A 25,663-nucleotide genomic window follows, 5' to 3' on the forward strand; every position below is an offset into this window, starting at 1 on the left:
AAATGGAGAACCGGTGTTCGATCATACAAAAATGTTAGCTTATGATAAATATAGACTTTAAAACATAGACTAATGATGAATTCGAAGAGACGGACTTCGATGGTCGTGAACATGAATTTCTCTCAAATTCATTCAGTGAGGTGGACATGAATGAGTAGATAGCGTTTAGGAACAAGATCCAATTTAGTTCAGGTGCTAATTGACAATACGAAATTGTATAAGGAAATGATTTGTGTAGACAAATAATGCTACAATATATGGTCAAGTGTTTTGCTATTAAAAGTCACGCATCATATGAAGTAGTAGAGTCAACATCGACAAAGTGGGTCATTCGATGTAAGAAGTCGAAAGAGGGAGAAAAATAAATTAGTTAAAATGAGAGAGGATTTGTGCTTTTTCGTAAGAGGAAGAAAAACAAATTAGTATTAAATTTAAGAAATAGAAATTAATTAAAATGTGAAAGAAGATTAAATTAGTTAAAATAATTCTTATTTATTTATGTATAAGAGAACATTTTTAATTCAATTACTTTCTTTTTATTTAAATTCTTAATTTAACACCTTTTAAACTTTTTTTATTCAACACATTTAAGCTCCACCGGTTACATTTTAACTAATTCCTTAAAAGTCTTTCCTCACATTTTAACCTATTCACATTTTAATTAAATTAAAAAATTAAACTATAAAGATGGAGAAAAAAACTGAAAAGAAATATAATCAAGACTCGACGAAGCAGGAAGAATAAAAACTAAATTATTTCAATAAATAGTTTTGAAAGAGCACTAATTTGATAAATAGTTTTTGGAAAATTAATGTAAATATAAATTGAAAATTTAAAAAAAAAAAGTTAAAAGAAATTTTATCAATATAAAAATACAAATACAAAGAATACACTTCTTTTAATAAGTTTCATTAACAATAAAATTGAACCAAATTTTTCATAAAAAATAGGTTTTTTGTTAGAGACAAAAATAAATTTTCGTGTCATTTTCTTGTTGGTTTTGAATTTCTTGTTGAATACATGTTCATTTCTTCATATTAGTACTTCTTCATATTCTCATTTCTTTTGGTGGTTTCTTCATCTCCTCTTCCATAAATTTTTTCTTCTTTGTCACTTCTTATCTTTGGTGCCATCATCTCCTTATTCTTTTTTCATCGTCAGGTATTGCATGATTCTCTTTAACTTATTCTTTCACTACAATTTTAAACGATCGTTTTGCAAGATCATTTAGATTTCGTACCCTCACATTACATTAATAGTGTCTAAGTTAGTAAGGAAATTGAATATTAAAAAAGAATTAAGAAATTCTTAGATAACTCATATAGAATCGTTATACGAGATTTTAGTAGGATATTTTTATCCTACCTCAATTAGGATATGAATTTCCTAATATCTAGTAGGCTATGATCAAATTTGAAATTATCTTTACTTTGTGGCTTTATTTTCTCTCTCAACTATATTAATATTAATAATGATTCTAAAATAGTTAAAATCAAGTTTTTAAAAGAATTATTTAAAAAATACATACATACATACATACATACATATATATATACATACATATATATATATATATATAATAATTAAAAGGAAAACTTACATAAATGTAACAAAACACCAAACTATTTACGGTCCGTGTAATAAAACCCATAAAGTTAGTCATTTTTTTAAATATTTCAGGTTTTCTCTTCTCTTCTTTGTGATTTCTTTCATCGTCTTCTTCTTCGATTTCTTTCATCGTCTTTCTTCTTTTCCTCTTTTTTTTTTCTGCAATTACTTTCCATCATCTTTCTTATTTTTCAATTGTTTTTTTACGTCATTAAATCTTTTCAACGTATTTCTTTTTTTTTTTTCATTACGATTTCTTTCCATCGTATTTCTTCTTTTTTGATTTTGTGATTTCTTTTGACCGTCTTTCTTCTTTTTTTTATTCTTTTTTACATCATTTAATATTTACATCTTCTTTTCTAATTCTTTCCATCATCTTTTTTTTAACTGTGTATAAGACAAAGAATCTTGAAAAAAAATCATTTATATTGGAGTAGCCAAATGTAAATGATCGTGTAAAAAAAATAAAAGATTGTATATAAAGAATCTTGAAAAAAAATCATTTAGATTGGAGTAGCCAAATGTAAACGATCATTTAAAAAAGTAAACGATCGTGTATAAAAAATCTTGAAAAAAAATCATTTGGATTGGAGTAGCCAAATGTAAACGATCGTGTAAAAAAAGTAAATAATTGTGTAAAGAAATCTAAACGATCGTGTACAAAAGAATTAAAAAAAAAATCATTTAGATTTGGGTCCCAAAATCTAAACGATCGTGTAACAAAATTAAAGGATGGAATTAAAAAGATAAATTGTAGCCATATCTAAACGATCGCGTTGTACCCATATCTAAACGATCGTGTATAAGTTATAACCATATCTAAACGATCGCCTTGTAGCTATATCTAAACGTTCGCGTATAAATTATAGTCATATCTAAACGATCGCGTATAAATTATAATCATATCTAAACGATTGCCTTGTAGTCATATCTAAACGATCGCGTATAAATTGTAGCCATATCTAAACGATGGCGTATATATTGAACCATATCTAAACGATCACGTATAAATTGTAGCAATATCTAAACGATTGCAAATATATTACGCGTGCGTTATTGACGGCGTGGTTGACGAGGCATTTTCGGTATTTTACACGGTGGCCTCTGGATTTTTTCCGTTTTTGGAATTGTTCTATAAATTGTAAATATTTTGCCGTTTTTTTATATTCTTTGAAAGACCCCTGATTAAAAATTAGATTTTATATTTTTTTTCAAAAGTAAATAATTAAGAGAATAATAGAAAAGAAAATATTTAAAAAGTTTTTTTAAATGATAGAAAAGAAAAGAAAAAGTTGGAAGAGGGCGAGTCCATCTCTTCACCCTTTTGGGATCGTTTGGCCCACGGTCTAAAACAATGGGATTAAGAAAGGGGGTAAATGGGCGGTTTAATATTTTTACAAAATAAAATAAAACCCTCTCTCCTCTTAATTTCTTCTCAATCTTTCACCGTCTCTCTCCCATCTCTTCTTCTTCGCGCATCAAACCCTAGCCTCCTCCGCTCTTCATCTCCTCTAATTTCTCTTCTATCTCTTTTTCTTTTTCTCATACAAAGAAGTAAGGTAAGAGGAAATCAACTTTTTTTTTGTAACTTTTTAATACTTTATTTGTTCTATTTTTTTTCCTTTGTTCCATTCCTTTTTGTTGAATCTTTGTTGTTCTTTTTTTGTTCAATCCTTTGTTCCATTTTTTTTGTTGAATCTTTGTTGTTCTATCTTTTTTTTTTTGTTGAATCCTTTGTTCCATTTTTTTTCTGTTGAATCTTTATTGTTTTATTTTTTTTTTGTTGAATCCTTTGTTCCATTTTTTTTGTTGAATCTTTGCTGTTCTTTTTTTATTCAATCCTTTGTTCCTTTTTTTTTTTTTGTTGAATCTTTGTTGTTTTTTTTTTTTTTGTTCAATCATTTGTTCCAATTTTTTTGTTGAAGATTTGTTGTTCCATTTTTTTTTTGTTGAATCATTTGTTCCATTTTTTTGTTGAATCTTTCCTGTTCCATTTTTTTTTTGTTGAATTCTTTGTTCCATTTTTTTTGTTGAATCTTTGCTGTTCTTTTTCTTTGTTTAATCATTTGTTTCATTTTTTTGTTGAATCTTTGCTGTTCTTTTTGTTTTTTTTGTTGAATCCTTTGTTCTATTTTTTTTTTGTTGAATCTTTGTTGTTCTTTTTTTCTTTTTTGTTCAATCCTTTGTTCTTTTTTTTTTTTTTGTTGAATCTCTGCTAAAGTTCTTTTTTTGTGTGTTTTTTCATTCATCTTTATCTTTGTTATAAGGTCTTTATCTTTGTTATAAGGTTTTATTGGCGGATCTGTGCGTTTTTTGTGTAATTTTTTAATCCTTTGTTTGTTCTAATTATTTTTTGTTCTTTCCATTTGGGTTGTTTGTTCAATCTTATATGTTCTACTAAGGTTCTTTTTTGTGTTCTACATGCATTTGTTTTTTTTTTTTTTGTAAGGTTTTTTTGTAAGGTCTTTATCTTTGTTGTAAGGTTTTTTTTCATGTGTTTTCATGCATTTCTAAGTTCTTTTTTTTATCTGTCTTTTTTCCCTTTTTCTTGTTTTGTAAATACAATTTTGTTTTTTTTTTAATTTTACTGAATAGAGACAATTAGAATTGGAGATACTATTCTGTTTAATTCATTTTTTTTTCTATCACCAGATCTGAAAAAGTTTTTGATGGAAATGATATTGCAAATCATGCAGTGGCGTATCCTTTTTTGCCTTATTTTGTAGAAATATCATGTCAAGAACAAGGATATATAGAAGTTCCTTGATGGTATCTACTTCAAGAAAGAGAAGTTGGAGCTTGGAGGTGATCAATACAAGTGTAAGTTATATCTGCACTTAGTTTCTCTTTTGGAATTTTTTTTTCACGACTAACTTAATTTTGTGATGTTTTTCTTTTTTTGTGTCTACTCTTTGAAAATACATCACAATTTTAGTTAAGGCACAAAAACAATGCTCCTCAGTTACCCATTTTTTACTTACGAATCTAATAATAATGATCTTAGGTTCTTCATGTGTGCATTGCATTAACATTATATTTCATGTGTGCATTGCATTAACATTATATTGATCCTGAATTTTTAGTTATGTGAAGCTTAGATGCTCATTAACCATTTATTTTAAAACATCAAACTTTAATTTTTTTATTTATTTGCAATTGTGGAACATTTTGGTTATTTGTTTGTTTTAAAACATTAAGTTTTGATATTTTGATTACTTTTCTAAATCAAAGTTTGTAAATAAGTTTGTGTAGTCTTAGTGTTTGAGTTTTAAAATATTTTGGTACCTTGATTTGTTTATTTGGTAGTTGATAAATTTAAATTTGACAAAACTAATTTGATAGTGGATAATAGTTGAGAGAGATTTAAATTTATAAATCTTATTTTATTTATATATGGGGTAGTTGTATTTGTATTAAAAAAAATTAATGTTAACTTTTGGTAGTTGAGGCATTTAATTTTTGAAAATCTTAATTCTATTTTATTTGTATATAATACATAGTAATTATTATTTTTTTTCATTTATCAATGGTGGTTGAGTGATTTGAAAGGAAAAATTTATTAGTTCACACACCCATTTGTTTTAAATAGAGTACTCCTTCATTTCTAAACACACAACCTCCTTGGTTTGTTTCTAAAATTTACTTTCTTTGAGGTTGAGGTCATAACATGCTCCCATATCTTTTTTACATTTATTTTATATAGACTTTGTTTTATATATATTATTATCTTTTTTTTATACTATTATTTTCCTTCTTTTTCCATTGTTCTTTGATATTTTGTTTGGGTATGTATATTTTACTTTGTTAATGTGGATTTTTCTTTGTTTTCCAACTATCAAGAAGTAAGCTCAATTATATTAGTTCCACTTAGCCTTGCCTTGCATAGTCACACCATTACGTAATATGCTCTTTTCTTTCCTACATTTATATGGACTTTTGTGTTTTTTAATTTCTTTGTTACTACATTCATGTTTTGTATATTATGATTGTGTTATATTTGTCAAATTATTTAGTTTAACTTTTGAGAATACTGTGAAATTTAATTTGTAATATTATTTTTTTCCTTTTTAATTTAATTTATATTGTTCACTTGTTATGATAAAACATGAGCGTTACACATGTTTTTTTATAAACAAAAAAGTCACTTGAAACCTCTGTTTGTAAATAACAATAATTCTGATTGTTTTATAAAAATAAATGGGATGAGTATTACTAAACTTTTTCTTAACCTAAACAAATGGTTGATGCGATATTGGATTGTTATATAAAGATTTGTACAAAATTTGTAACGACCCAACTTTCTGGACTAAGCTGAGGTCACTACTCACTACCAAAACTCGACCACACAACATAAAATTCATAACGGACCGGTTACGATTTCTTAAAACGTTAGAAATATTACAAAAAAACAGTATCGGGCCCTATTTTAAATCAAAGTCACAAAAGTTTCAAATAAAAACTCAGGTCATCAACTCAAAATCACAAAACCACATATTCTAACACAAAAAAAAAAACATCAGCGGAAGCAATAAGGAAACTAGACGCGTCCATATGGCCTTCACGCATCCTTCCTGCCTCTCGTCGGTCTGCCCCTCGCTGTGCCCTTACCTGAAAAGTTAAAGAAAAGAAAAGGGTGAGTATAAACATACCCAGTAAGGGACCCACTACTGGGCCCGTTAGGGGACAACAGTTAACTTCCTATTCGGGGGTACCCTACATAACAGTCTAGTGGTTCCGTAGAACGCACATATCAGTCTAGTGCTCTCGAAGGATGCACATATCAGTCTAGTGCTCCCGAAGGATGCACACATCAGTCTAGTGCTCCCGAAGGATGCACACATCAGTCTAGTGCTCTTGAAGGATGCACCTATCAGTCTAGTGCTCCCGAAGGATGCACACATCAGTCTAGTGCTCCCGAAGGATGCACACATCAGTCTAGTCTAGTGCTCCCGGAGGATGCACATATCCGTAAGGCACACTACCCCATAGATGAAGATAACCGTTACCCCTCAGTCCATACTAAACCGTCTACAACAGTCACACCTCAACGGCGTTCATATTACAGTTCTGCCATAGGCTTTGTCAGTCAGATAGTATAGGTTTAAACAACTACACCCTCAGTTGCTATACGCGTCACCAATTCGCACACTATTAGGGAAAACCCTAGAACCAATCAACTAACCAACCAAAACCGGACTCACTGTCCTTCCCCGTCCAAATTCCATGATCAACTTCCAGACCAATGATTACTACATACTGAACCGTAACTTCCAGGTCCATCAACATAAAATCCCCATATACAATTAGTAGTCACAGTACCTTTACATCAGACAAAATATAATAACAGTGCTTAACAGTCAACACACACACAGTTATTCAGTACAGTCACTAACGCATAATCCCCTGTGGATTACTACGTTTCCAGCCTCGATCCGAGGTCCAGTAGTAGGAAAACCCTTACCTGATACTCGGTTATGCCCCTCGATCGAATCCACGCTCAGCGGATCAACCTAAACGAAAACACAAAGGTTTTAGTTGATGACTCTAGTAGAAGTCGTTTTAAAAGGTCCGAAGCGACACCCGTTGACTTACCCAAAGAAAAGAAAGCTATCTCCAACCAAGCCTGCCGCGGAAATCCGAGAACTTAAACGTCAACTCCTTAATACCTTCAAGAGATGGAAGATAGGACCAAAGCTTATTCCAATATCCAACTCGAATCGGATATAGCAACATATGGAAAATCATCAAAACAATCCTTACCGAAAACTCACCGTGACCCGGAGTGGAGGAAGGAAGGCTTAGGTGGCTCGATGAACAGGGAGCTCGGCTCGGCTCAGCTCACCCTCGGCTCGGCTCGGCTCGGCTCGGCTCACCCTCGGCTCGGCTCGGCTTGGCCTCGGCTCGGCTCACCCTCGGCTCTGCTCGGCTTGGCCTCGGCTCGGCTCACCCTCGGCTCGGCTCGGCTTGGCCTCGGCTCGGCTCAACTCGGCTCAGCTCGGCTTGGCCTTGACTCGGCTCAACTCGGCTCGGCTCGGCTTGGCCTCGGCTTGGCTCAACTCGGCTCGCGGCTCGGCTCAACTCGGCTCAACTCGGCTCGCGGCTCGGCTCAACTCGGCTCTCGGCTCGGCTCAACTCAACTCGCGGCTCGGCTCAACTCGGCTTGCGGCTCGGCTCGGTCTTCGGCTTAATTCGGCTCGTGGCTCAACTCGTGGCGCGGCTTGTGGCGCGGCTCGTGGCGCAGCTCAGCTCGATCTCCGGTTCGGGTGGGCTTGGATTTGCAATTCGGGTCGGGTCAGATTGAAACCGGAGCAACCACGAGCGACGGATTTCGGCGTTCGACGACCGGGATGATTCGCAGCTTGTCCGACGACTAGCCCTACTTCCACGCGGCGGAGGGCGACGGCTCAACGGCGGATACGGTCGAATGAAGGACGCACGGCGGCGTCCGGTTACGTGAGGCCGAGAGGGATATCAGAAATGGGGCATCGCGATGGCCGTTCAATTGCGTAGACGGAGACGACGACGGGCGACAACCCCAGAGATGGAAACGGAGATGAAGTCGGAGACGGGGATGGAGGCGGCGGCGTGAGCGGAAGATGGAGACGCGTGCGGAAGAGAAAGATGGAGAGACGCGGCGGCGGCTTGTGAAACGCCGAAGACGATGAAGGAGAGGAAGAAGATGAGGCGGCTGGGCTGGGGGTCGCGCCTTTAGGGTTTTTAAAAAAAAGAAATTATTTATATATATATATATATATTAAATTAAATAATAATTATAATAATAATATTTAATAATAATAATAATAATAATAATAATATTAATATTAATATTAAATAATGATAATAATTATTATTATTAATAATATAAAATAATAATAATATTGAATAATAATAATAAAATTAATATTAGATAATAATTATGTTATTAATTTATAATAATAATATTACTATTAAATAATATTATTATTATTAATATTAAATAATAATAATAATATTAACATTAAATTACAATAATAAGAATAAATAATAATAATAAATAATAATAATAATAATAATATAATTAATATTATATTATTATTATATCAATTTACCCAATTATTAAATTTAAGGAAAATCGTATCCCGAAATTTCTTTTTCTACCCTCTTCGAAGGAAATCGAGAATTTACACCAAAATTTTAAATTTCCGAAAAAAATTTTGCACAAAACGAAAAAAAAAATTTACCTCGAAATTTTGGGGCGTTACAAAATTGAATTTTAAGAATGATTGGCTTTAACCTATTTTATAAAACAAAATTAAATTATAAAATTTAAATTTCATATAAAATTAAATATTTAATTTTAGAAAACTGATATGTCATAAAAAAGATTAAAGAAGAAAGCAAAATTCTTACTATGATTTTTGTTATTTTGGATTTTAAAACGAAAGATAAATTAATAACTTATTATTAACTTCTAAAACATTGGTAAATTTGTAACAAAGCAATATGTTAAAACTTTTTTTTGTAAATTATTAAAAAAGATAATCTACAAAGCAAGTTTTTTTTTTTCTTTTTTAAAGATATCATTGTCTTTTCTAAAATCAAAACTAAATAAAAAAAAACTTGTTTTACTTTATAACTAAATTGAGTTACATAAATTGAGAAAACGAAAACAATTTCTTAAAACTTTTGTTTTTAAGAAAATAATCGTAAAAGAAGATAATCTAGTATTTTTTAAAGCAATTTTAAATTAAAATTAAGTAAGTCTCACAATTTTTTTTAAAAGACATCATTGTCTTTTTAAAATCAAAACTAAATCAAGAAAATTTTTAAACTTCATAGCTAAATTATATAGATAATGAGTTACATAATTAAAAAGCAAAAATAATTTTTAAAAAATTTTGTTTTTAAGAAAAAAATTTGTAAAGATAATGTGGTACTTTTAAAAAGCAATGCTAAATTAAAATCAATTAAGACACCATTGTCTTTTCTAAAATTAAAACTAAATCAAGAAAATTTTTAAACTTCATAACGAAATTACATAGAACAAAAAGTTACATAATTAAAAAAAACAAAAACAATTTTTTAAAACTTTTGTTTTGAAGAAAAAAATTGTAAAAGAAGATAATCTTGTATTATTTTTAAAAAGCAATGCTAAATTAAAATCAAGTAAGTCTCACAATTTTTTTTACATAATTAATAAAAAAACAAAAGAACCTCGTGTACCAGGAACTCAATTGTGTTTGTTTTGTCAGGAACTTATCGTTAATTAAAGTACTAAAATAGCATGGACATAGAACCAAACGAGTTGATTGCAATACTTACTATCATTTGCATAACACAACAACAATGGATGCTAATGTTCAATATGATAATGAGACTTGGAGATAGAAGAATAGAAAACCAATCACCACACCTAAGACACCAGATTAGGCAACTTAACTTTTTTCGTCTAATTCATGAAAGTGATATAGCTCGTCGAGAGAGTACACGGATGGATCGAAGATGTTTTACTATCTTGTGTACTATGTTAAGAATAAGAGGGGGATTAGAAGCCACTCAATATGTGGATGTTGAAGAGATGGTTGCGATTTTTTTGCATATTGTAGCACATGATGTTAAGAATAAGGTAGCTCGATGACATTTTGCAAGGTCTGGTGAAACATTGTCAAGACACTTCAATGTTCTTCTTAACCCAGTTCTTAGACTCCATGAAATCCTTCTTAAGCAACCTGATCCAGTGACCCATTCATGTTCGCACGAGAAGTGGCGATCATGGTTTCAGGTATATAATCGGCCCGCCACTACTTTATAGTGGATATGTGCTTCTATGAATTGACGAATAAATGTCTTTTGCCATTTGACAGAATTGTCTAGGTGCATTAGATGGTACGACACACACCAAAGTGAATGTAAGTATGAGTGATCGCCCAAGGTATAGGTCTAGAAAGGGTGACATTACCACAAATGTACTTGGTGTGTGTTCGCAAAATGGTGAGTTCATATTTGTCATGCTTGGATGGAAAGGGTCTAGATCCGATTCGAGAGTACTTAGAGATGCAGTGTCACGACCTACTGGTCTAAAAGTCCTAAAGGGTAAGATGATGCATTCTCTTCTCCCCACACAGTGGTGTTAAATCATATGCTCATTTAATATGGTGTACCCTAATAATTCATTATGGGTGCAACATGGGCAGGTTACTACTACTTCTGTGATGTTGGTTATCCAAATGTTAAAGGACTCCTCACTCCATACTGAGGTCAACGTTACCATCTAACTGAATGGCATGGAGGAAACCCACCAAAATGCCCGAAAGAGCTACTTAACATGAGGCATTCCTCTGCTAGAAATGTTATTGAAAGAGCATTTAGATCATTGAAGGGTCGGTGGGCCATTCTATGAGGGAGATCCTATTACCTCGTTGACATACAATGTAAAATAATAACAACATGTTGCCTCTTACATAACTTGATACATAGAGAATAGGTTCAGAAGCAACATTTGAGGAGCCACATCTTGGTGAAGGTGATTCAAGCGAGATGAACATTGAGAATATAAACTTCGTGGAAACGACTAATGTCTGGACTGAATGGAGGGATAATCTTGCAAACGAAATGTTTGAGGATTGGAATAATGTATGACTAATATATGTAGTTTAGTTTTCTATATAATTTTGTTGTTTTATCACATGATCTGTACTTGAACTTTTTTTTTTTTTTTGTGTAATTGGAGTCAGAAATACATAGAGTTTCCTCTAAATTATGAGAACTAAGTTGTTTATATGTCAATCTATAAATTTTGTATCCATTGACTTTTATAATATTCATGTGCTAATTTATATGGCATCGACAAATTCAAAAGCCACTAAGCATCGATGGACAACCATTGAGGATGAGGCGTTAGTTGAGTGCTTACTACAACTAGTAGAGGAATGTGGCTGGAGGGCTGATAATGGAACATTCAAACTGGGATATTTGGTACAAGTACAAAACTAATGACAGAAAAAATTCCTGAAAGCAACATACAAGTGACTCTAAATCTAGAATCGAGAGAAAATTTTAAAGAAGCAGTACACTGCCATAGCAGAGATGATGGGGCCAGCTTGTAGTGGGTTTGGCTAGAATGAGAAACGAAAGTGCATCGAGGCAGAGAAATCCGTGTTCGATGATTAGGTTAAGGTAAGAAGATGAATATAATTCATACTTTCTATAAAAGTAAAATATAATATACTTACATATGTTAACTCCATGTAAGGACACCCCAATGCTCAAGCCCTACTAAATAAACCATTTCCTTACTTCCATGACTTGGAAGTTGTGTTTGGTAGAGATAGGGCTACTGGTGGTACACTACAAGAAATCTGGCCTTTAATGTTTGACATTAAAGGCCTTTAATGTCACTTGGCGACCGACATCTTTGCGAGCGTTATTAAAGGGCTTTAATGTCGGTTGGGTTTTAATGTCGGTTTATAACCGACATTAAAGACATCTTTAATGTCGGTTATGAACCGACATTAAAGGCTTTCAATGTCGGTTATAAACCGACATCTTTGAAGGTGTTATTGAAGGCCTTTAATGTCGGTTCATCTTTAATGTCGTTTTTCCACCGACATTAAAGATGTCTTTAACTTTTTTTAACCGACATTAAAGTTGTCTTTAATGTCGTTTTGAAACCGACATTAATGATGTCTTTAATGTCGTTTTTTCAAATTTATTTTTATTAAATCCTTGCATTATTGTCCATTTTGTATGACACCAAATAGTTAAAAATGAAATCTTTTACTTGTACATATACAAAATGAAATCTTAATAATGTGTACATTTATATACAACTTGGATCCAAACACAGAAATTATGAAGCTTAATTATTACACCGATCATCCTTTGAAAAAAAAAAAGAAAAAGAATATATTGAGAGAGCAATAACTAAAACTGCAACTAATAGCAAACTAGAACGCTTCACAAATGACTAACTTCAAGATCTTGTCACAAAGATGAGGGTCTGGCTAATTTTACTCACTTGCAACCATTTCTTCTATTGCAGTCATTTTTTTAGTGATAACTCCCTGTAAAAGACATCAAAACAGAAAAACCTTGTAATCCAAAACTTCGAATGAATTATAAATTTGTTGTTTTGTTTTGCACATGCATTTGTGCACTTCCGTTGGCAGGTGCACATAATGATGTGAAAAACAAATGCAACCCTAAACAGAAGAAAACAAACTTTTACCTGTCTTGTGCAGCTCTAGATTCAACAGAAAGTGCAACTTGCCAATCATTAAACAAATTAGGATACTCCTCTGGATCAGTAGCTACTTCCAGAGCTTCCTCTATCATACCTCGTGCTTCCAAGAAACGGGCCACACTAGCAAAGAACAGGATCAATTATCATACACCAAACTTTACTAGAAAGAAAAGTTGAAATCCATCGGGCACAACCAAGAACAAACTCCCACTCCAAGACTTTGGAATATACATACCACGCAAAAGATAGAGAAATCCCCAAGAAGCAAAAAGTTTGAGTATGACAACAAGAGCCCTTGGATATTCAGAATATTTTAGCACGTAAGGAGATAGTAAATACCCAAGAAGCAAAAAAAAAACGAAACAAAAAAGAAAAAATAAAATAAGTTCTTTTAAGAGACAACCTAGGGTATGAGGGCCCATCGATTCAAAATATTTCAGGTACAGATATCCCATAAATTTCCATATGGTTAAATACTATAAGATTTTCCATTTGAAATATTGTCAAATGTTGGGTGTTGAATTAAACATTCAAGGGGGAAACTGAAGAAACAAAACACAGAAAGGGAAAAGGAAACAAACAACACAAATGAATCTCAGACTGCATCAGAACTTGCAGGAACCATCCACAACCATGGAAACAAATAATGGGGCAGTACCTTCATATCCAAACAATCCTAGCTTATCATGTACAAGCTAGGCTAGAAAGAAAATATTATTGAACAGCAAAATATTCTCAACACTTCAATGAAAAACTTTAAACTCTTTGGACTATTACCTGTTACGATGCTCCTTGGGAATTGAAGGTAAGATTTCGTTGGCTCTTTCATAGTCCCCACGCATTACAAGGGTCTTAACACTTCAATGTGTATCCAACGACACTGCATCACAATAAATACCATCAAACTTCTGAACACAGCTCATATCGAATCAAGATTCCATGACTCTACGAAAAGGACTACAGTTTCCATACTTGAACTCTTTGTCTATCAAATAGACCCGACTTTGGCTGGCAAGATATCCAAGCAAATACATGGGTCGATCCAAATGGAACATTGTGGTTACCTGAAATTATGATGTTATTTAACAAGTATTCTTACATTGTACTTCAGGATATAAAATGATGTATCACTGGCTATTGCCACCAAATCACCACTATCAGCCCAATAAAGGTTCTGGAAATAGTCAATTAATCATAAAAGGAATTAGAACCATATTGTAAAAGAAATGGAAAACCAGCTAACAAATGCAAAATGTACCAACCTTCACATTTACATCAATACGGCGGATCAGTCTGCCCTCTGCCCAATCATAGAAACATATAAAATCATTGGTACACATGGCTAACAGAGTTCCTCCATAGATGTGCTCGGCTAACAATGGAACAACATAAAATAATGATAGTTCCTTACTTTTCATGGATGTACAGACCACCTAAGTAGAACATAAGTTAGTAAATAGAAAATATAGGAAGAATCCACTAATAAATATAGCAATAATTCAAACTCTTAAAAATTAAGAATCAATATTATAAAAAAAATTATAAATATAGCAATATCTATCAACTAAATATAAACTTGTTAAATTTGCAATTTTTTTTACAAGTTGGTACCAATCACAATTACCCTAAAATTGGTAAACAAGAGAACAAAGAAATGAATAAATAAATGATGGCCTATGTACAACAATCTATGAAGGAAGATTATAGAGTAGTCAGATCTTACAACAATTTTCCAAATCAATTAGTTAATAGTTACACAAAACAAAACAGAATCAGTCCCACTCCATTGGAGAGTTTTTGCACACAAGACCCAAATTGGAATTTTCAATTTTTATTCAGAATAGTGTTCAGTTTTAAAAAGTTTGGCTTTTGAATATTTTTTCATTTAACATTTTCTCTCACGTTAGTCAATGTTAAAATTAATTGACAACAAACTTTTATTTGATGACTTTAACCTTTTTATACTTTAACCAATTGAATTATATTCAAGTGGTAAATAGTCATTAAATTTGTGAAAATTTAAAGGTATCTAAGAGAGAAAACTCAAAACTTAGACCGATTTCTTGTAAATTTGGAGGGGGAAAATTCCTTTCTTAGATGAGATTATTCCTCCTCAAAATTTTTGCCCATTTAGTACCAAGTACAATGGGTTGTAGGGTTATCTCAGCTAGTTCTAACAGTCTTCAAAAGTAAGGGACTAAACTGAAAACAGTAAAAATATAAGGGGGTAAGTTGAAACTTCTAAACAGTAATAGCTGAGTGGAAAAAATAATGAACCATAAAGAATTTACAAGGAACACGGTAGAAAATTCTGATTAACCAAAAGGGGTTGATACTTTCTAACCTCAATGCATAATATACCGCCATAACCAAAATCATACTCTCTCCATCAACTTCCGTCCTCGCCCAACCTTACTGCCATCGGCACTCTCTACATCGCCATCGCCATCACTATCGCTAACCTCTTCCACCTTCCGCACCAGCTGTATTTCAGTATCCACCTTCGTCACAACAATCGGCTCAGATGGCTGCGCGCGGTTGGCTGCTACAGGTCTGGGAGATGGAGGATTAGCGGAGGCGACTTCTGTGCCTGCGTATGACCCATACCAAGTCACAAGAAGAAGAGGCTTACCTGGACCAAACTCGAGTGCCTGCGTATGGAGACCGATTTCTTGTGCTTGAGATCTGAGGAAGGCGACGGCGGAGGCGTAATCGGGATCTGGATGTGCGGTTTAGATTCTGAGGTAGCATTGAAAGCGAGAGACCAGAGAATCTTGATCGGATTCATCATCAACGTCCTGCGAATGGCTGAAAGAGAGAGAAAATGAAAGGAGAAGAAGATAAAGAGTAACTGAAAAGAAGCGATAGTGAAGACGGAAGTTCGACATGGGCTGTGCCGGTGGTTGCGGTGGTCAAGTAGTTCAAGTAAGTGGTAGAGCCGGTCGGAAAGTGATGAGATTGAGCAGCTATCGAAGAAGAGAGGGAAGAAAGTGATCGAGATTGAGAAGGGTGAAAGAAATTTGAGAAAGATGAAAAATAGTGTGGGGAGGGTTTGAGAAAAGAGTAAAGTAAGAGAGAGAAAGTTGAATTTTTACAAAATTAAAAAATAAAAATAAAAATAAAATAAAAATGGGCTTTAATGTCAGTTCTAAAAAAGCAGGGTGTTTAATGTCGGTTTTAAACCGACATTAAAGCTCTATCTTTAATGTCGGTTTAAAACCGACATTAAACATCCGCCTTTTGAAAAACGACATTAAAGCCCATTTTTCATTTTTTTCACCCGACATTAAAGACTAGATTTCTTCTAGTGGTAGATGTAAGACACCTATTGAAATGCACTCACAAACTGCAAGAGATACTGAGGAAGATGACATGGACATTAATCTTGAAGACTTTGATATTCCAAATCCACATGGACTCGAGCCACCTTAAGGGGAGGACATGTCATCCACTCCAACAAGTATGGCACATGATGCGGGATCATCTAGGTCAAGTAAGAAAAGACGGTCATATTCAGGGGACCTCATGGACACATTTCGTGCAAGTATGCGAGAAACTTCCAAGGAAATTGGAAAGATTGCTGCATGGCAGAGAGAAAAAATGGAAATAGAATCATCCCTACACAAACGATTATATGCTAAATTACAGACTATTCCTGGAATGGACGTGGATGATTGTTTAATTGTAGCCGAGTCTCTAATACCTGATCCCACGATGTTGCACGCATTCCTTGACTACCCAGCAGAATGGAAGTATAGAAAATGCATGTGTATCTTAGAAAGACAACCATAACCATAACTAAAGTAACTAATTTACTTAACTTTCACTTTTGTTTGAGCCTTTGGTTGCTTACTTTTGAAACAAACTAGACCCCTTGCTTAACTATAACTTTTGTAAACCCCATCAAATTAAATGACTTGGTATATTTTGTAGATGGATTGTAATATTCCTAATTAGAGCAATCATGTTAGTGCAATTTAGATCAAAATTATTATTATTGAATGTTAAAATTTCTCGTTTTCATATTATTGTCATGAAAAATCAGTAGAGTAAAGAAATTGAATTAAAGGTATATAATTTAAAATAAAAAATATTTCAATTTAATAATTGATACATGATAAATTTTAGGATGTATAATTCGCAAAAAAAAAAACTAAGCAAGTTAAACCCAGGAATGTAAAACCAACATCCAAACGAAAACAAGATTTAATTTACAAATCCAGCACACACCCAGATTTTCAAATCCTGCACTCCAAACACAATCATTTCTAATTCCAAGACATCAAAAGCCCATCAGATAAGTCCACAGGCATTTAATTCCCAAGCATTTGATTCTGAACCTGGACACCAAACAACCCCTTTGTGTTTTCTTATTTTTAAAAAAAAAATTAAATTGGGCAAGTTTTAGGAACTCGCTCTACTGGAAGGATTAAAAAAAGGAAAAAAAAAAAAGAAGTATTTTAGTAAATTGTTTTAGAATAACATTATTATCATAATATATTTAAATAAATTATCCGCTTCTTCACGTGTTGCAATTTCTTCCAAACCTAACCCCTCCTTTCTATTTACTCTCTCTTCCACTATTTCATCATCAAATCCCCAAATTTCCATAATTTCCAAATTACCATTATAACCATAACTTTGAGTAACAATAGAAATTGGCGTTGATAAACTTGCATTAAAGAAAAGCCAACGGTTTTGAGAAGAAGATTTATTGAGAGCATTGGCAGAAGGTTGAAGAAGATGTTGGAGGAGATGGAAACAAAAGAAATTTCACATAATTAAAAATTTTATAATATTAAATTAATAAAAGTTTACAACTCATTGTTAAGTATCCACACCGTTAGACAACCAACAGTCTATGCAATTTTAGGGAACATTTAGAACAATTTATCAAATCTCGATGACTAAATTATTTATTTTAAAACTTCAAGGATTAAATAGACATCAACTTCAAATTTCAGACACTAAAAATGCATTTTACTCTATATTTTAAATGTTTTCAATTTTAAATTTTAGGCGTAAAAGGTTGAAATATAAACAAAAAGAAAAGGATAAAAAGTTGTACATAGTATTTTATGTAATAAACTCTGTTCATCCTTTTAAACTAAAAACGATTCTTCATAATAAGTGAATTAAGATTTAGATGCTAAACTTGTAATCATTTACCCCAAATAATGAGAAAAGAAAAAAAAGGTTTGTAACATTATTTTTTATTGTTATTGACAACATTTCCAATTAAAATTTGAATGGAGACAAAACCAAAAATGGAAGCATGAGAAGGTTGCTAGATTTTAAAAGAATTGTGTTGTCTTAAATATGATGAGTAACCCTTTCCATATATGAAAATAAATAAATAAATTATAACTTCACAAGGCTTCACTATAAAAATAGATTACTTGCTATTACTAAACTCCATTGCATTCCAATATCCTTTCTACATTACAATAGAAGTAAATGGCTAAAGTTGGATTTATTTCTTGCATTCTAATTATCTTTCTCGTCTTGTATTCAGGTCATATCTCTGACTTTTTTCTTTTTTTCTAAACTGACTTTTGTGTGAAAATGATATAGGTGGATGAAAACCTAATTAAGTGCTTTCTTGGAAAGTAGATACTTTTAATTTATTTTATGTTTACAACTGCTTTAAACAACAAATTTAATTTATTCACTCAAACTGAATTTAATGTTTAATTTTAGACTTTCAAACACATTTTTATGATATTAAAAAGGAAATCGTAAAAAATGACAAATTTAACAAAATATTTAAAATATTTAACAAAATTTAAAATTTTGTCAATGATAGACTATCTCAAATGTTTCTATCATTCATATTGATAGATAGTAATAGATCTATCAATGTCTGTCGTTGATAGAATCCACAATTTTGCTATATATTGCAAATATTTTAGTTTATTTTACTATTTTAAAAAAATTGCCCATATTAAAATGGATTTTGAATGATCCAAAGTATTTTAATATTTTGAAGTGAATTTTGAAACGACAAAAGGATTATTTGTTATATTTAAAACAAGATCTCATTTTTGTAATAATTTCTAAAATAAAGTGACTATATTAATATTCATCTTATTAGCAGCACTTAATTAATTGATGGAATTGTAGGAAGTTCGATAACAAGAGCTCAGCTGTGTTGCAATGAACATCCTGAACTGGGGAGTTGCATACCTGGAATAGACGACAGACATGATAATAGTGGTGACGATGGAAAGTGTTGGAGTTTATGCTCTTCTGGCTGTGTAAAAGGAGGATTCTGCAAGCCAAATAACCATATATGCCATTGTTATTGTTGAATATATTTCACATCTATGCAACCTTTCTTTCACCTTCATTATATTTCAATATTTCAAGTGCATGACGTTGCTCTTCCATAAATTATGTTTTGGTTAATAAATATCAATAATAAGAAAGGAAGTACCCATCACATTAACTGTCAAATTGGTTTATTAAATTTCGACTGCATTATATTATTTGTGTCTATAGTCAAAACAAATAAAGTCACAAAGTTTTGTTTTTTGCCCTTAATTTCTATATTATGAAATTATTGTTGGTTATGTACTAAACAAAAGAAGAAGAAAAAAAAGGAAAAGATAATATGATCCACTCACATTCATCCGCTACCTTTCTTACTTCCCAAGAGTATCACCGAAGAACTTTTGCAAAAGAAGCTCTTTAACAACCCTAATGTTACATGGAGACCTTTTAATTTCTCTAAAGCTTGTTAGCTCTCTTAATATAACATTAATAATATAAAGAAAAATTACGAATGGAAACGAGGAGTTCCCGTCCGTGTACAGGTAGGGGATTGACATGTCGCAGGACGATGTACGTGCATCACGACATTCTCTTGCTTCAGAGGGTAGGACCGAATCGAGTGGATCCAAGAGGAAGAGAGGAAGTCAGCGAGAGGTGGATGTTGAAGGCATACATCTGGCACTCAAACAAACAAAAGAGAAACTTAGGATGATTGCGGAGTGGCATGCACGCACCCTTGCCAATGACAACCATGTGCACACGAAATTCTTCCGCATATTGCGTGATATGCTGGAACTAACGAGTTTGGATAGGGCGTTATTGCAAAGGCATCTTCTGTCTCGTATGGACGACCTTCGAGGTTTTGTACTGTCTGAAGATGAGAGGGAGAAATTTTGTAGAGTCCTCCTACGAGACATGACGAGATTGTTTATGTTTTTGTACTGACCTGGGTTGCTTCTTATTTGCTTACTTTTTTTTCTGTATGATATTTTGATTGTTTATGCTTTGCTATTGTAGACAACTATTTTTTTCCGTTCATAATGTTTATTTAAAATTCAAAAAATAATAAAAATCACCTAGGCGTTTACCAGGTAATTATATATGTTCAAAATAAGGGGACATTGCTACCGTCAATTACAAATAAGAAATAATTAATTTGTCTTTCTAAAAAAATGAATTTTAATAAAATTTTCACAATATGTTCAGAAATTAATTCCAAATTGGACAACTGTCTTTACTAATTTAATAACATTACACATACAATAAATTATTGCAATAAGACGGGTTCGACACTTTCGTAAAAAAGTATGCAATAAGAAGTTTTTTTAATCATATTTACAATCTCAATTAAAAAATATTATACTACATAAAAAAAATTATTAACCCAACCCATACGACATTTTCCCCAAATAAATTTTATCATAAATTTCACGTAAACCTATCCACCTAACCCTTCCCCCCAAACGCATCTTATCATAAATTTCTCATAAAATTATCCACCTAACCTTTCTCCCAAACACATCTTATCATAAAATCCCTATAGCCCTTTCCACATAACTCTTCCTCCAAACACATCTTATTCATAACACTATCATAACTCTTCCCCCAAACACCTCTTATCATAAAACTATCTTTCTAAACTCTTCCTCCAAACAAGAGTTATGATAAAACTAACACTTACCCTTCAATAAATCAACCCCCAAACACACCCTTAGTATTATTGGCAGCCATGTAAAAACCAATATCAAATAGTAATCAAATAAAACTTAGATAACAAATCAACATACATTATCATCAAATAACAATCGATATATCAAACAGCAATTTGACAACAATAAGATAACAACCAGTATAATTGACAACTCATTTTAGATATTAATAAAACAACAATAAGATAACATTAGATAACATTAACAATTAGTTTTAGATAAAAATCAGTATTATTGGCAACCAATACTATTATACAGTAATTAGATATAGAAAAATGAGTATCATTAACACAATATATTACGATCAATATCAAATAACAATCAAATTTCAATTACTATCATTATCAATTTAATAGAAATCAGATAATAACTGATAGAAATGTGTACCATTGGTAAATATAATGATAATCAGATGACAATTGCATAGTAAGAAATATAATCAAACATTTTTAACTGTGAGAGCCATTTTGGTAATTTGGACATTTTAATTAACTGGGTTGAGCTTAAGGATTTTGTCATTCTTGCAAAATCATAAACCATGGTCTGTGAATTTATTTTTACTAAAAGTTTTTGCTACATGAGCAAATGATCCTTAAATAAATGTATTAAAATAATGTTCATATTGCTACACTTTTCGCATATATTTTCAATTTTTTGTCAATTGAAATTGTCAACAAACTATTTTTCTTAAAGTTTTATCAAATAACTTACATTAAACAAAATTAGTTAAAATTTCAAATCATGTAAAATGTTAAGAACTATAGATTATTATAAATTATATATTAATTGTCATTGTAAAAATAATTAAAACAATAAATTTACTTTACTTCATATAATTAAATTAGACCAATTTAATGCACTAGTTTATCTAACACCATAACTAGTTTTTCTAATTTCAAATTAAAATTTAACAAAACACTAATTAACTTTATTTTGGAACTAAACTTTTCAAAAAGCAAAGTTAATCATCAATATCTAAAAAGCTACGACAACCCAAACGAGACGTAAGTCCATAGATTATTGTTCAATGCAAAATCTCGTTTGTTCAAACTCAATATATTCAAACTCAGTATATTGAAGATATTTATTTCATTTCTTTTAAATGACCACGGAGAGAGAAAATGAAAAAAAATATATAAATAAAAGATGAGGGATAAAAAAGAAGAAGAAGAAGGAATGAAGAAAATTAGTTTAAATGTATGGTTGGTATTTAAAAGAATATATAAATAAAATGGTAAATAGAGTGGGACGTGGTGTTTCCGGCCGTAAACATAGGACGAGAAGAAATAAGAAAGGTGGTTTTCGTTTATTAGCAATCGGACAAATGTGATAGGGAAATTGGGTTTATTGTTGTGTTGTACGTAAAAAACGCAGATCTACGTTGACCATTTGCATTCTCCTCACCTAATTAAATCTTCCACGTGTATTTAATTAATTCATTATTGGTCCGATTCGGTACAGTTATTGCATGCAAAATTTTGTTAGAAGGGAAAAGAAAAATGGTGATGGAAAGAAGAGAAGAGAGTCCAAGAAGCCCAGAGGCGAAATTGGGAATGCAAGTGGAAGATTTATGGGATATTCAAGAACCACAGCTCAGTCCAACTGAAAAGCTTAATGCTTGCTTTGAAAGCATACCTGTTTCTGCTTTTCCACCTGCCCCTCTTCATCAAGGTATTTCATCTCATTTGGAGATGTACATGTTATATGATATAATTATGGAATAAAGGATTATATGTTTTAATTTGTGTGTGCGCACGTGTGTGTTTTTCTTTTCTATTTATTTAGGAGTTGAGATAAAATCGGACTGCAGTTTAGGTGAAGCGGTTCAAATATTGGCTGAGCATAAGATCCTGAGTGCACCTGTGGTGGACGTTGATGCACCTGATCATGCAAGTTGGATTGATAGATACATTGGTATTGTTGAGTTTGCTGGAATTGTTGTTTGGATCCTTCAACAGGTTTCCATTTTCCTTTCTTTTTCTTCTTTAACCATAATTAATATCACAAGTCTTATCAATGAAATTAATTACATTGCTTCTTTTTAATTATATATATCTTTTGAATTTGATTCTTCATGTTAATTAACATTGTCTTTTGGAATTACACCATTTCTCTCTTCGTTCTCTTTTGAACCACACTATTGGGCAGGGATTAATTATCAATCCATTTTCATGATATATATGGGGAAAATAGATTCTTGGTTCCTGTTTTTCATTCAACCACCATATACGTATAAGAGATCTTAAACTGGTGATTTATTTTGCAGTCGGAACCTCCATCCCCGAGAAGTCCGAGTGATGGAAGTGCTGTGGCTGCTGCAGCAAATGGGGTGATATCTCCTTTAGAACAGGAGGTACTAGGCCCAGAATCCGCTGCAGCGACCTCGGGAAGCTTTTTCGAATCCTTAACTTCCTCTGAGTTGTACAAGAACACACAGGTTTGATCTCCTTTGTTTGCATTGTAGCTGATGAATGTGGCTTTGCTATATGTAGTTCATCAAAATCTTCTATATGTGCAGGTGCGAGATATCTCGGGATCATTCCGTTGGGCACCATTTCTTGCATTGCAGACGTCAAATTCCTTTTTGACCATGCTCCTACTTTTATCAAAGTACAAAATGAAGAGCATACCAGTGGTGGACTTAGGGGAAGGAAAGATTGAGAATATCATAACACAATCATCTGTGATTCACATGTTAGCAGAATGTGCAGGCCTTCAATGGTTTGAAAGATGGGGAACAAAGACGCTCTCCGACCTCGGTCTTCCAATGATGTCACCAGCTTCTATTGTCAAGGTATATTTTTCGGATAGTCATTATCTATTATTTGTTGTTTATCTTTACTCAATGTCGTGCTGCTTTTATCGCAGGTGCACGAGGAGGAGCCCGTTCTACAAGCATTCAAACTTATGAGGAAGAAAAGGGTAGGAGGTGTACCTGTTATTCAAAAAAGTGGTAGGGCAGTGGGACACATTAGTTTAAAAGATATTCATTTCTTGCTCACTGCACCAGAAATCTACCATGATTACAGGTTTGTGATCAATAATTTTGTCCTTTTTGGTCTCTGTTGATTGGCACGTGAAGTACTTCTCCATTTTTGGTTAAATAAAATGAAACATTTATGGCTTCGAATTGTAAAATTTTAGTCGACATAGTTGTGGTCACGATTTTTAAGGCACCAAAGTGATCTATGTTTATCATCAAATAACACGAACCATCGTTTGCTTCTGACAGATCCATAACGGCAAAAAACTTTCTGACTGCGGTTAGAAACTATTTAGAGAAGCATGAAGAGTTCTCTACAATGTCGAGCAACATGGTTACGTGCAAGAAGGACAACACGGTAAAGGATCTGATTTTGATGCTCGATTCGAAGAAGATCCACCGTGTGTATGTGGTAGACAATGATGGCAATCTGGAAGGAGTTATCACCCTTAGAGATATCATCTCGAGGTTAGTCCATGAACCTCGCGGTTATTTTGGCGATTTCTTCGATGGTGTTCTGCCGGTGCCTCAGGATTGTCGAGTTTGAGAGTGAAATGCTACCCAACCCAAGCATCAACATGATGTTGCGGTCAATTACTTAGGATTAGCATTTTGGCTCTCCAAATTTAGTTTTGTGTTCCGTATGTTCTCTGTACTTGTTTTTCTATGGTTCACACCTTGCAAAATAATTAGGACGTGATATGACAACAATAGATTCCAATTAAACTATGAAATTGATTGTCAAACTCTACAAACATTTTTCTAAAGAAGTTGATAGCAAATGCTTTCCTTCTAAATCTATTAAAAAATTTCGTTGGAAGTTTCTTGAATAGACCACGTGTACAAGAAAATTCTATAAACACCCCTAATTTCCTTTTAATCGATCATCAAGTATACCTCTATACACTCTTTAATAAAATAATTCAAATCACAACGTTTCAACTACATCGTAAAAACTTAATGAATAAGAGAAAACATTCGGAATTTACATTTAAAAGTTATTTGAAACCAAGGCTAGTCATTCTAGTCACAATCCAAAAGAAAAAAGCAAGCTAATTACATAGGCAATGATGCAAATTTAAAATGTTACCTAATAGAGATTGATTTTAAGAAAAATGATGACGTAAAACGTCTACTAAGTAAGAGTTTATAAGAAAATAAATTAAAAACAAGGTTTTTCACACTACTTCCAAAGTAATTCTTCACACTGTCGTCTCATTTCTTAGAGTTGAATTTTGCTATTTTAGATTTGAATTTTATGCTAAGATTTGTGAATTTAGTGCTTAAGAGCTTCCAAGTATATAGAGGATTGAAACTTGGTCACCAAGAACATACCAACTAAATTTGACACTTTTTATTTTTGGAAACATCAATGTCATGACGTTCTCCTTGATTTTACCCTAACATTGTCAAAGTGCAGTGTTGCACTACGACACAACGCAACGACATTCAATGAAAGAGAACTCTAATAATTTTCAATTTTTGTTACCCTCAAATTTGAAGCGACCTAGCGTCACAACACTGCCTTAGCTTGTTTTAGGGTTTTCCTTGATTTTTCTTCATTTTCTATCGGGATTTAATTCATGCATTTTGGTTCTTTTAACGTTCAATGTTTGTTTTCATCACAATTCTTTGGTAACCACTGGGAAACACATTAATTAAACCCAATAAGTAGAGACAAATAACATACGATTTAGGTGTGTTTCAAAGGTCTCCACCTTTTCCTTTGAAGGTAAACTTAAAGTAACCATCCATTGAATGTTCCCTTATTTTAGGGTTTGTCCTTTTGTCATCATAATTATAATGACTGTATTTGTATATCTCGTACTAAGTACCTAATAGAATTTAAGAATTTGGTAAGGTCGTAAA

General features: G+C 32.5%; 1 protein-coding gene and 2 long non-coding RNA genes across 5 annotated transcripts; 2 read left to right on the forward strand and 1 right to left on the reverse strand.

Annotated features, from left to right (window-relative positions):
• The first annotated feature begins 3,004 nt into the window (after window positions 1-3,004).
• Window positions 3,005-19,271, forward strand: LOC107990651 (uncharacterized). Its single transcript, XR_007819052.1, has 3 exons — window positions 3,005-3,167; window positions 4,335-4,428; window positions 18,953-19,271. It is a non-coding gene; the product is annotated as an uncharacterized LOC107990651 (long non-coding RNA).
• On the reverse strand, window positions 12,348-15,908 carry LOC107992286 (uncharacterized). Of its 3 annotated transcripts, none has more exons than XR_007819051.1 (7): window positions 15,462-15,908; window positions 15,174-15,382; window positions 14,092-14,262; window positions 13,802-14,003; window positions 13,607-13,709; window positions 12,815-12,949; window positions 12,348-12,650 (listed from the first exon to the last, which is right to left on the reverse strand). It is a non-coding gene; the product is annotated as an uncharacterized LOC107992286 (long non-coding RNA). The 3 variants fall into 3 exon arrangements; XR_007819050.1 differs by having other exon boundaries at window positions 15,174-15,637; window positions 15,716-15,907; XR_007819049.1 differs by having other exon boundaries at window positions 15,174-15,898.
• A 2,867-nt stretch (window positions 19,272-22,138) lies between the features above and the next one.
• Window positions 22,139-24,674, forward strand: LOC103487287 (SNF1-related protein kinase regulatory subunit gamma-1-like). Its single transcript, XM_008445560.3, has 6 exons — window positions 22,139-22,482; window positions 22,597-22,769; window positions 23,078-23,248; window positions 23,330-23,605; window positions 23,680-23,840; window positions 24,044-24,674. Exons 1-6 carry the CDS (start codon window positions 22,311-22,313, stop codon window positions 24,339-24,341), a joined length of 1,251 nt encoding a protein of 416 aa, XP_008443782.1. The 5' UTR covers window positions 22,139-22,310; the 3' UTR covers window positions 24,342-24,674.
• Window positions 24,675-25,663: the final 989 nt, after the last annotated feature.

Source organism: Cucumis melo, chromosome 2 (genome assembly GCF_025177605.1).
Source record: "Cucumis melo cultivar AY chromosome 2, USDA_Cmelo_AY_1.0, whole genome shotgun sequence".
In the NCBI taxonomy this organism is placed as follows: Eukaryota; Viridiplantae; Streptophyta; class Magnoliopsida; order Cucurbitales; family Cucurbitaceae; genus Cucumis; species Cucumis melo.

Coding starts and splice junctions, on each gene's coding strand:
- LOC103487287 (XM_008445560.3), top strand. CDS start 22,311: ATGGTGATGGAAAGAAGAGAAGAGAGTCCAAGAAGCCCAGAGGCGAAA. Junction 22,770..23,077: donor TTGTTTGGATCCTTCAACAG/GTTTCCATTTTC, acceptor TTTATTTTGCAG/TCGGAACCTCCATCCCCGAG. Junction 23,606..23,679: donor CACCAGCTTCTATTGTCAAG/GTATATTTTTCG, acceptor CTTTTATCGCAG/GTGCACGAGGAGGAGCCCGT.